At 37.7% G+C, this 12,270-nt stretch overlaps 1 protein-coding gene across 3 annotated transcripts in view; it reads right to left on the bottom strand.

The window, feature by feature from the left end:
• LUZP2 (leucine zipper protein 2) overlaps positions 1-4,236 on the bottom strand; it is a 382,927-nt gene extending 378,691 nt beyond the window's left edge. For 2 of the 3 annotated variants that reach the window (XM_037040406.1, XM_037040407.1), the window contains exon 1: positions 3,899-4,035. In XM_037040406.1, the coding sequence (XP_036896301.1) occupies positions 3,899-3,960 (62 nt within the window). In that variant the 5' untranslated portion in view covers positions 3,961-4,035. Of the gene's footprint in view, positions 1-3,898 lie in introns of all 3 variants that reach the window. The other variant, XM_037040408.1, reaches the window with a different exon arrangement.
• Positions 4,237-12,270: the final 8,034 nt, after the last annotated feature.

Raw genomic sequence — 12,270 nt, 5'->3', positions numbered from 1 at the left:
AAACTACTATTGGACATTGGCAACTAAGGACCAAAATTGAAATTGGACATGTCAAGACATGTTTGGACATGAAATTGGACATGTTTGTTAGTATCTCCTTAATCTAGAAAGACATTTCTCTAACTCTATTACAGAGAATGCTTATTCTTATCACAAAAGAACATGTATGGGGCCAGATTGAATGTGTGTATGTAGCAAGATTGGGGAAATAATTCCAGGTTACTGCAGATCAAGTTGGGGGATGCTTCCTACATGAAATACATATGCTTAAAAATTAAAAAAAAACACTTTGGGGCTTTTTATACCCTTATTGTGATGATTGCCTTTCCTTTTTATCCTATAAATCAAACTGATCCTCAGGACAGATAAATGATGCCAACAGGAGCCAGGGATGTCTTTATACATAGTACCCTTTTACAGAAATTCCAAAGTAAACATGTGGTGTGACTGCTGATCAGAATGCCCAGTAGAGACCTATGAGGTGACTCCTATCGGGAGGACTATAAGCAGCCATCTGCGTAAAGTTCTTGCTCGAAGGAAAACCATCAGAAGTCAGTAGACCTTGACTCCTTCCTGCCACGCTCCTCTCCCCATTCAGTCACTTAAAACTCAATAAACCAAGGGCATCAAGAGTAGAATCACAGCATAAAGGAACAGAGGTTCAGCAATCTAAAGCACAAGGCTTCTCCAGCACTCCATGGGTCCCTTTTCACCAGGAACTTCTAAAGATTTTTTTTACCCTACTATTCCTTTCAATACTTGTAGTACTTCTTTCTGAAGTGAATTGCTGGCTGCATTGGAATTGCAGTTTAATACTTCTACAGAATGGAGCTATTTAAAAAGTGCAGTCATTCTACTCTGATGCTATTAAACCAACACTTTGTTTTCTCTGACCACATTTATTTGTACACAGGTTAAATGCTTCTTTATTAATTGCATTAATTATAACCTTACTTGGACTTCTGAATGTGTGTGTATTTTCTAAACAGAAGAGACAATGCACCGGAAAATTAAACTGCTCTTTTTAATTTTATGGGGTTTTCCAGTAAAACAGTTAATTCTTGGCTATTGTAGAAGGTGATCATTTAGTTCTCTTTCAGAACATCAATATTGTTCACTATGGTAAAAAATTATGAAATTTTTGTGCTTCAGCATCTTAAGTTGCTATAAAAAGATGAAAATGAGGAGAAAAACCCAAACTGAAAGGTATTCAAAAACTCATATTTAAAAGCCAGAATTGTTTTAGAGTTTTCATCCCTGTGGAAAAATATTGCTTATAGTAACTCTGTAATGGTTTCATTTGTTTCAGTGAACACATTCCTGTATTTTAAAACAGAACTGAACTTAAAACCTATTGGAAAGATAAGAGCAAGTATTAAAGGGGTGGGCCCAGAGAAAGAGATGTTGAAACAGATACTTTTTCCATCAAGAGTCTCAGATCTACTTTTCTCACACTTTAAAAAGAACTCGGCGATTGCAGCCAAGTGATAAAGACCATAGGAAAATCTAGCAAGGGCCACACTCTCCTAATGTATTCAATATGGTCTTAGTATGTGAAATGCCATTTATTTCACATATAGGACCACTGAGTAAGACACTCAGTTTACAAAAGTCTTTGGCTAGAAAACCCACCGTCACAGGTGGCCATGGCTGAGCTACACCGTTTTTCTCAGCAGGACAATAAACTCACCTTTACTAATGCAACTGTTCTCGCAAACCTGTACGGCTTAGGCTCTAACTTGCACATTAACCATATGTCTGCACAACTCTTAAATGTTGCTAAGAGAATGGCCTTCTGTTAGAGTCCATTAAAACACAATCTCTTCTTGCAAAATGACATCCCAATAATACCATACTCATTTTTTAATTTGTTCACTGTCACAAAGTAATCTGGATATCCAGTAAAATAAATTGCAATGGGGTCATTGCAATAACAAGAAATGCCACTGGTTATAAAAAGGCTCACGTTTTTAAGCCCACCATGCCCTTCCTGTTGAGAAAGTAAGAGGGAGAATTGAAAGAACCGTCACAATTTTTATATACAACCAACACTGAAGAAGTTTCATATCTAAAGTAATCTAGGATTGACTAATTCTAATATGTGTTATAATAAAGGCATTGACTATTTAAAAAATTATTCTTAAAATTTACAACTTTCATAAAATGGAAAATGATGGTTCTTTGCCTGTCTTTGTACTATGTAACCACATTAAAACTTTGGAAGCTACAGACTTTAGAGCTCTCCAAATCACTGAAAGTACAGCATCCTTAAATATGAATGCACTCTTGAAACACTAGAGATTTCCATGTCTTTAAAAATCACTTTGGTCTGGGTTTTAATTGTTTAAATATTCATTATTTTATGTATATGTTGAGAAGCATCTACTTTAGCGTCAAAATTTGAGAATTTCTTTTCTCTAGAAGACTTTGCCAGTAATTATAAAACCACAACACAAAAGTTCACAGTAAATGACAAGACACTTCAAAGAATAACTGTAATGCCCAATTTGCATTGAGTTGTTTACAGCCAACCTCAAATATTAAAATGAGCTTTGTGATGGGAACAAATTATTATATTACTAAGTAGCAAAATGGTTTTAAAGCCAGCTACATTTTTTTAACCGAAGTGACCAGCAAGCCTCAGAGAAATTAGAGAATACAACTCATTTTATTTTAGTCTGGGAAAATCACCTGGGCTTTGTTTGCAAGGAAAGACTAAGTTCATCAACTACTAACCTTAGCAGTCCTCACACTAAAAGGGAAAGTTTGGTCATAAAAGCCTTAAAGCAGATAATGCAGATTAGGAATGGACTCAAGAATTGCACTGCCTTGATTTTTCATATACAATGAGGTTTTTTTCATACATTTAATTTCTGAATTAAATGCAACCCTTTTACTCTCCCTTTCATTTTTCATCAGATACACAATCAGATAATGTTTCCATTCACATAGATTTGAAAAGCTTCTCATCCTGGGTGGGTTATTTTATTTTATAGGAGCCAAAGGGAAGAGGTTGCTGCCAATAGGATGCTGAGTGCATACAGAATAGAGGCTCAGTCCTGGGCAAGGAAACAGTTCACCCTTGTGCTGCTCTTGTGGAAGAGCAGCACAAACCCATCACCAACTTCAGGACTTGGTGAACAGTGGGGGAGTCACAGAACTCTTTTCAATCACTGTATTTAACCCTCCACTTAAAATAGCCCCTCTGTGCTGGGGGCTTGAAGTCCCATCCGTGGTCAGTGATGAAGTACAGTGTGTAACTGTTTCTGACTGGGGTCTCCGCATCAGCACCAAGAGTGTCTTCTAACTTTTAATCACCTTTGTGTGCTCCTGAACTACATCTTCTCACAAGACCACCCAGTGAAAATGCCTCCCACTAAGTCTCCGCAAGACAGAAAAACTGGTACTTTACCAGTCCAGGAACTTTTGTGCAGGGCTTGCCATCTTCTGGGATTAACTATTTTTCTCTGGTTCTCTAAACCTTACAATTTCGCATACACTTGAGGGAGAATAAAGCTTTCTGACTATTGAGACAGCTCCAGTGAAAAGACACTGCCTGGTGACAGTTCCCCCCTTGTCTCTCTGTGCCCTTTATTGTGGTTGGCTACTGCGCGTTATCCTTTACTATCGCCAGAGCTGGAGGGAACATGTCTTTGGAAGGGGAAGCTCTTGGTCCCTCACTGGGAGCAATACTGAGACTTTAAGGACTGGGATAACTAGAAAAGGGCTTTGCTCTCTTGAAAGGATTTCAGAAGCCTAAAAATAGAGGGACCCTCTCACTTAGGTGGGGGGCGAAAACAGCTTAAGTGACTGTCCTTGGCCCCCACAGGTGATCTGCAGTAGGACCAACCGGCCAGCAGCGCCCCTTGCTAAAGGTCCCTCACGCTCCTGGACTCACCTGGTGCTGAGGACCAGCGCGGGCAGGAGAGGCAGCAAGTAGTGCGCTGGACTGAATTTCATTCTGTCGCCTGCCAGGGTCCTCCTTCCCTTGTTGCCTTTGCTCTCCTGCGTCCTCCAGGTCCTCTCTCTCCTTGGTGCCCGACTCTGCTCCCGGCCGGCAAGAAGCTCTCTCCAGCAGCAGACGGAAATGGACAAACGGACAGATGCCTTGAGAAGGCAGGCACTGAGAAGAGGGGAGTATCTTTGGGAGTGATGTCACCAGCAGCGAGTCATTCCCAGCCCGGGATTGTTCGCTCGGCACTACCGCTCCGAGCCCCAGCCAGAGCCGGGGGACGCGCTGTCACTCGGGCTGGAGGCGGTGCGGGGACTGGGAGGAGGTGCCCAGCAATGGCCCCTTGCGCTCCAGTCAACCGGCTGCGCTCACCCTTCTGCATACCCGCTCCGGGCTCATCATTTATTCCCGCTTGCCCGGAGGATGGGGAGGGACGGGGCGGGGTCGAGGATAAGTCTAATTTGCCAGTAATTGCACCAGCGTACTCCGCAGGAGGCACTGTGAAAGACCATCAGATGCTTCGATTACAGGCACTTGAGTCTCACCTGCTGAAACAGTGCTTGGAAGAACGCCGCTCTGGAGAGAGTTTCAAAATGTTATTCTAATTAGCAATACATAATGGCTCGTCAGATGAGGATGGGAAGACAGCAGGAGTAAGCAGCCTCCAGAAATGTACACTGAGCTCATAGTGCCTTCGCACGCTTCTTAGTCTGCAAACGTGGACTCTAAGGTTTCAGAACATTAAGACGTCTGCTGCTTCTGGTTTTCGGAGATTTCTGACCTTCCTCTGATTTCAGTGTTTCCGCTGGTACTAGCAGCTGTCAGGGGTGTTGGAGCCGATGGCCCAACTCCACTCACCTGAAGAGGTTTTTTTCTTGAGGTGAGGAAACATAACTGAGAAATTCACCAAAATGTTCACAGTAATTAACTCGGAGTGGGGGCATTAGGAAGCAGAAAAAATTGTGTCATTTTTGTTTTCTACATTTTCCAAATTTTCTAGACTGGACAACTTATGTTTAATAATCTTACTTTGAAAAATTAATTAGTAAAATGAAATAACACATAACTCAAATGCAAAACATCATTTGGCAAAAGCAATCCTGGCAAACAGAGCCAGCTTCATCTACTGAGGTGTTCAGTTGTAGGATCTCTACCACGTGGTGCATTTTTGACATTCCAGCAGGATATCCTGGTTAAATAAATGTGTATGCAACATTTCCTCATATAACATTTCATTTGATCTTACATCTATTACAGAGGTGAGGAAACTGAAAACCATCAAGATCTGAGCTGGGCTATTATTATTATTTTAAACAAAGAATGGGTTCTCCTAAAAGTTAAACTGTTGCCTGGAACATCACACCCAGCCCAGCTAGCCCAGTGATCAACACAGAGCTGATGTGCGATAAAGGTGGGAATTCATGAAAGGCCTCATAAGGTGAAGGCCTGTGGTCTTCAGGAATTCCTATCAGGAAGGCTCAGCTCATATTCCGTCACTCAGGGGTAAGCCATGTAGAATAAAATTTGGGTTGAGCATCTCCTTTAACCTTAATTTTTAAAGACAGTATTCATAGGAAACGTTCTCGTGTTATAAAGCTTTATTTTAAAGAGGGTAAAATTTTTAAGAATTAACCGCTTAATTTACGGATTTTTTTTTCTTTTAAGGGGATTGAAGTTTAAAACATTCCCCGAGAACAGATATTGCTTTCAAACCCCAGGCCACTAAAATGGGTGCATAGTATCTTTTGCAAACTGGATACCAACCCCATGGGCAATAGTGAGATCCACACCAGATATAACTAGGCATACGAGTATACAAATCGACTTGCTTGTGAATAGCATGCTATTTAAATGGAAAGATTGCGCTACACATTGCTAAAACAGAACTCTGACTCCAAAGGAAAACATGCATTTCAGTTTGTTCTTGCCAAAATTGTGTAATAATAGATTCCCTGCTCAGTTTGGAAGGTGACCATTGAGTTGCATACTCAACAAAGACACATGGCAGTACTTCGTAATGAAACCGTATGTGTACTGGGAAATAACACTCATATTTGTAGAACACATTTTTGTTTACATAACAAGATGGACTTCATTATCTGTGCCCTAATTGTAGGACCCAAGTCTGATACTCATTTTTATCCTTCTCCTCTGGCCGTTGAGGCGACCGATTCAGAGTGGTTTAGTCAATCCTGACTATCACTCAGTAACCAGTATAGTGGAGGTGGGATTCCAATCTGCCCTGAATCACTTCAAAACACTTGTTTTCATCAGGAAAAGGTTTTGTTAAATATATCTGTGTAATAAAAGACTTTCCTCATCCTAAATTGTGTTATTTATTACATGTCCAACATGAAACAACAAATTACTATAAATTGTCAACCAAGAAAGGGAAGTATTGGGATGAACTTTTTTTAGCCTGCCATATGGTTACGTTGTACCTCTGCGCTGAATGCCAATACAGAGCCACAGGATCTATTGGCTTCTGTGCATTTCTGCCAGCAGACAAAGGAGACATCTCACTTAGAAGGGCATGAGAGCATCAGGGAAGCGCACCTTGGAAGGTGAACTTAAGTGAGATCTCAGAGACTCCTGTGGGTGTACAGGACTGAAGTATTGTATCTAAATTCTAGAATGGAGCTGCCTCTCAGCAGAAGTCTCTTCTTGGGGGGTTACAAGACCATAAGTCTCTATCCCTCATGATCTTCTGTCCACACAGTCACAAGGAAACTCAAATCCAGAATTAACTTCATGGCTTCAGAGATTTGGTATATAAATTGTGAAGGTGCAGCTGTGCGGACAGGAGGTTCGCTTAGCTGAAACCACTTGCCCCGAGCTTAGTCCCAATGCGGCTCTGCAAAAGTCGTTTACGGAAACTACACTCAAGTGTGGAGAAAGACATCCAGAAAGCACGTGCCGTTACACTAAAAAGTTAGTCTCCATAAAGTGCAAGGGTTGGAGACCCTGAGGATCTTAAAAAGAAAAACGAAGAGCTTTATTAAGATTTAATTCAGGTACCCAAAATTTAAGCATTATAAAGTATATAATTCAGTGTTTTTCACGTATTATCACAAGGTTATAAAATTGTCACCATTATCGAATTCCAGAACATTTTCCTCGCCCTCATACCCACTAGCAGTCGCCTCTTTTGTACAAGGTTTCTTTTGAGAAATCAGCTGATAGTCTTATGAGAACTCCTTTGTAGGTAACTGTCTCCTTTTCTCTTGCTGCTTTTAAGATTCTCTCCTTCTCTTTCATTTTGGGTAATGTAATTATGATGTGCTTTGGTGTGTGGTTCCTCGGGTCCGACTTCTTAGGGACTCTGAGCTCCCTGGACTTCCTGGAAGTCTATTTCCTTAGAGGAAGAGCAAGAAAGTGTGTTATTATTTTTAATTATTGTATTGTTTTCCATATAAACAACTTTAAACCTACTTTTGCCCCACCCTACAAATATGTGTCCCCTACAAAAACAAAAGAAGAACAAAAAAGTTATAAAAGACCAAACCCCATAACCTGTAGTTCTTTTGAGCTAAGTTTTATTCATTGAGTGACTTTGACTCACTTTCCCCGAACTCTTGATATCATCCTGCTGAATTATATGAATGGTGAGAAGCCTGTGCAAGAGCCCTGGAGTGAAACTTCTCCAAGAAGGAAGAAGAACTCAGGCATTTACTAACCCATGCTCGTTGCCCTGGAAACAATCTTGTGCCCTCCTCTTTGCTGGCATCATGATGTACTTGAGTTATCCTGGGACTACATCTATTCACTTGAAGAAAATAGATAAACACAGCAATAAAAAATTAGTTGTTTTGCTTCCTTTTATCCAAAGGCAGGAGATACATTGTAATCAGCTTTTGGCAAACAATTATATTGGAAATCCACCACAGTACTGAGACTTCAACAAATTCTTTTGTAAAATGAAGAAGTCTTTGGCAATGAACACAGCTATGCTTTAATCTATAATTCCTTAGGCTTCTTTTTGTTTTTAACATTTTCACATTTTGCAGTATATCTACAAAGGCATCTGTTCTGACCAACCAATTCATTACCTGGATTAGTTCATTTCTACCTACCTTTTTAGCTCAATGGCATTTCTTATTTTTTTAATTTTATGTGTGCTTTCCTTTGTCACATACATTTGTATATCTCAGGGAATTTCTTAACACAGATAAACTTCTCTCTTTTATTACTGTATCTCATTATAAAATCACTGCTAAACTAAGATTTCTAAGGCATAGCTTTTCTTGCTCACTGTATGAAATGTTGGACATATGGTTTTTAAAGATCCTCTCATTCAACGTGATACTTAACTCAAAATGTAATTAGTGATGAGAATTTTGCTTCCAAGCATAAAGGGATAATTGGTACCAGACTTTTTCTCTTACTATAAAGAAATATAAAATTTAAAAAAAAATTAGGGCATGACTATTTCAAAGGATTGAGAAATAGGAGGAGTTGGATCATAACAAGAAGGCCCATGGTCACACCAGCTTTCTCAATAGGAGCATTTTAACTCCTATGGTACAAGAAGATGGAATACAAGAGAAACAATAGTCCTACTGAGATGAGGAGGGAAAAAAATCAAAGTTTTCATAGCGAAAGTTTCTAGGATTTGTGGGAAAATAGTAGCAGAGAAAGAAAAGCTTTGCATAAAACTTCAAAAATAATGAGCAGGCCTTCACCATGGGTGCCTGGCCAAGGGCTGGGCTGCATAACCACAGACCAGACTCAGAAAGGCCCAGTTGTGCTAACCTACAGTTACGCTGAGGCTGGGGTAGTGATACCAGTAGTAATTCTTTATGTACTGTGACTAGTGGAATTTTCATCCAGCCAGAGTGGAAAATACCAAGAGCACTTTACAAGCACATCAAGCATTTAGTTGAGATTCTAGAAATGCCAGGGTTAACAAGAAACAGCAGGCCCAAAATGGAGTCACTTGTGCTAAGCCCTATGTTTGCCAAGGAAGAATTAATTGCATGTTCACCTTTCTTAGGATTGTGACCTTTAACCAGTCAATCTGGAATTTCCTCATTAGCACTAGGGTGGTAATTGGCCTGATAAGACTTTCCTAAGAGAAGATGATCTTGCTTAAAAGAATCCATTCTTTTGACTTCCTTTCCCTACCATTCTTTGGCCTATAAAAGCCTTCCAATTTATACAGCTCCTTAGAGTTCCATCCTGTTTGCGCTAGCTCAGGTACTGCCAGATTTATAAATCCTTTAATAAAACAAACAAAATCCTCAAATTTACTTGGTTGAATTTTTAGCATCAGGCTTTTGGAGTAAGAACCATGCCTTATCAGAGAGGTAGCTTAGAACAAAGAGAAAAAAACCTATGTAGATTCACTGTAAAAAGAATTTTTATAAGCCCTATAATATTGCAAATAGCTACCAGTAATTTAACTGTCTACAGTGGAAAATGCAACATACATTAAAAAAAGATGATATTATCTAGAATCACCACAGTGTTTCTAGCACAATGCCAAGCATACAATCAAATTGTGAGATGCATGAACAAGCATAGAAATATACTCATAATCAATAAAAGCAATCATCAGAAATAGAAACCAAAGCAACACATTTTGAAGTTAATTAAGACTACATAGACATTTAAACTATAAAAAGAAACAAACGAAAATTCTGAAAGTGATAATATAATATATGAGATAAAAAGGCACAAGTGTGAATATTAAAGAACAAAGTGTTATATAGGGGAAAAGCCATCAAGAAACATGTATAAAGGATCCATAGACAAAGCCAAAAGGGTAAGTTCAAGGGTGGGAGGCAGGGATGGGTGGGGTGGGGGCTGTGGTGAGGAAAAATGGAGACATCTGTACTTAAACAACAATAAAAAAAGACCATGCACTGAAAAAAAGAACAAAGTGTTAGTAAACTCGAAGACACAAAAATAATTCTATCTGAAAAAAGAAATAATTGAAGAAATATATGAACAATAATTTAGGAAACAGTATTATCATATCAAGTTGCCTAGACTAGTAAACATATATTTGGAGTTCCAGAGGGATAAGAAAAAAAGGTTAAGACACATAAATTATATTTTTCAAAAAGACAAAATGTTCAATATGTTTCAAAACCTAATTGCAATTTTGAGAAGTTCTACCATATTTAAGCTGGATAGATACAAAAAGATGCACACTTAGGTATATCATAGTCAAAATGTTAATAAGAAAAGTAAAAAAGAAAGTCTTAAATAGAAACATCATATACAAAGGAATTTCAATAGTCATGACAGGTTATCAACAGAAACATGTAGAGTAAGGAAGACACTGGAACAATATCTTTAAAATGTTGAGAAACTCTCATTCCAGCATTTTATATTCAGTAAAAAAATATCCTTTGGAAATGAGAGCTATATAAAAATATATTCATATAAATAAGACAGGAAATAATTCTTTATTTTATTTTTTATGTTTTAAGTATATTTTCTTGACTATACTATTACAGTTGTCCCATTTTTTTCTCACATTTATCCTTCTCTGCTCTGCACCATCCCTCCCACCAGCATTCCCCTCTTAGTTTGTGTCCATGGGTCACACGTATAAGTTCTTTGGCTTTTCCATTTTCTATACTATTCTTAATTGCCCCCTGTTTGTTTTTTCTTCCCAGTCTATTTTGTACCTACCATTTATGTTTTTTATTCCCTGTACATTTATCCCCACTCCCCTTCTTCCCACTGATAAGCCTTAATGTGATGTCTATTTTTGTGATTCTGTTCCTGTTCTAGTTGCTTCTTTAGTTTGTTATTTATTTGTTTTCATTTTTTAGGTTCAGGTTTAGGCTTTTAATAGGCCTACTAAAGTAATTTAATTAGCAATTTAAAGCTTACTGAAAAGAAAAAAATTGAGATAGCTTCATTGATGAATTCTATCAAATATAGAAAGATGAATATGAATCTTATTTTTCAGAAGTTTGAGGAAGATGGTCATGCCTTCACCATTTTATGATCTTTATATAATTAATATTTCCCTGGTAATACAGTCAGACAAAATTATGAGATGTTAATACAACTATAGGCAATTTCTTTTGTAAGAATGTAATACAAAATTCTTTAGAAAATATTATAAGCCCTGGCTGGTGTAGCTCAGTGGATTGAGCGTGGGCTGCAAACCAAAGCGTCGTTGGTTCGATTCCCAGTCTAGGGCACATGCCTGGGGTGCAGGCCAGGTCCCCAGTGGGGGGCACATGAGTGGCAACCATGCATTTATGTTTCACTAACTCTCTTTCTCCTTCCCTTCTCCTCTTTCTAAAAAAGAAATAAATAAAATCTTAAAAATATATATTTAAAAAATAAAAAATATATATTATAAAATCTAGTCCAGCAGTATACAAAAAAGAGAAAACAGCACCACCAATAACAATTTTTATAGAAATATAATATTAGTTTTACATTCAAATTAAAAAATGTTTTTCATAAGTTTAAAAGAGCATAGGACTAAAAGCATATAATTCAATTCTCATTCAAAAATAAAAATCCCATCAAAATGAGAAAAAAAGAGAATCATCAACCTGATAAAGGGTATTTAAAAAAGCCTTCATTATATTCAATGGTGAAGAGACAGTGCTTTTTGTAAGACAAAGAATAAAACAAGAATGTCTTAACACTATTTTAAACTTACAGGAGGAAAAAATGAAAGAATCATTTTATGACTTAGGTTAGGCAAAAATTCTATCAGGCACAAAAGTACAACACTTAAGATAAATTCATTGATAAACTGTACTTCAATAAATGAAATACTCCTAATTTTGGAAGAGGTCACTAAGAAAATGAATAAAGATGGCAGAAATTGAAAGAAAAAATGGCAACATTATTCTGACAATAAATTGTACTTAGAATATGTAATTGACACTTAAAATAAATAATCAAAAATTAAAAGCACAACAAAAATCTTGGCCAAAAAACCTAAATAAGCACTTCATAGAAAAGAAAATCAGGGTATCAAGATAAACATTAAAAAGGTGAGAAATTACTACTAGAATGACTAAAATGAAAGTCTAGTGTCATGAAACATTGGAAAGACTATTGTGAAATTTGAACTCTTTTCACGTTCTGTGTAGATTAGAAAGTGACACAATCACTTTAGATCGGCCACTTCTTATAAACAAACGCATACACTATGACTCAGCAGTTGTAACAGTGGATATGCACGAAGGACTTGTATGACAAAGATTTATAGCAGTTTTGTTCATACTAGCCAGTATTTATGAACAATTTTAATATCAACAACAAAAGGGTGCAAATTGAGGTCTATTCATACAGTTTTTTCAAAAATGAATCACTGCTGAAACCAAAGAAGCCAG

This window comes from Sturnira hondurensis, unplaced genomic scaffold, assembly GCF_014824575.4.
Source record: "Sturnira hondurensis isolate 20B ecotype Veracruz unplaced genomic scaffold, ASM1482457v3 Scaffold0002638, whole genome shotgun sequence".
Lineage (NCBI taxonomy): Eukaryota > Metazoa > Chordata > Mammalia > Chiroptera > Phyllostomidae > Sturnira > Sturnira hondurensis.
This window is presented reverse-complemented; position numbering and strand designations above follow the sequence as displayed.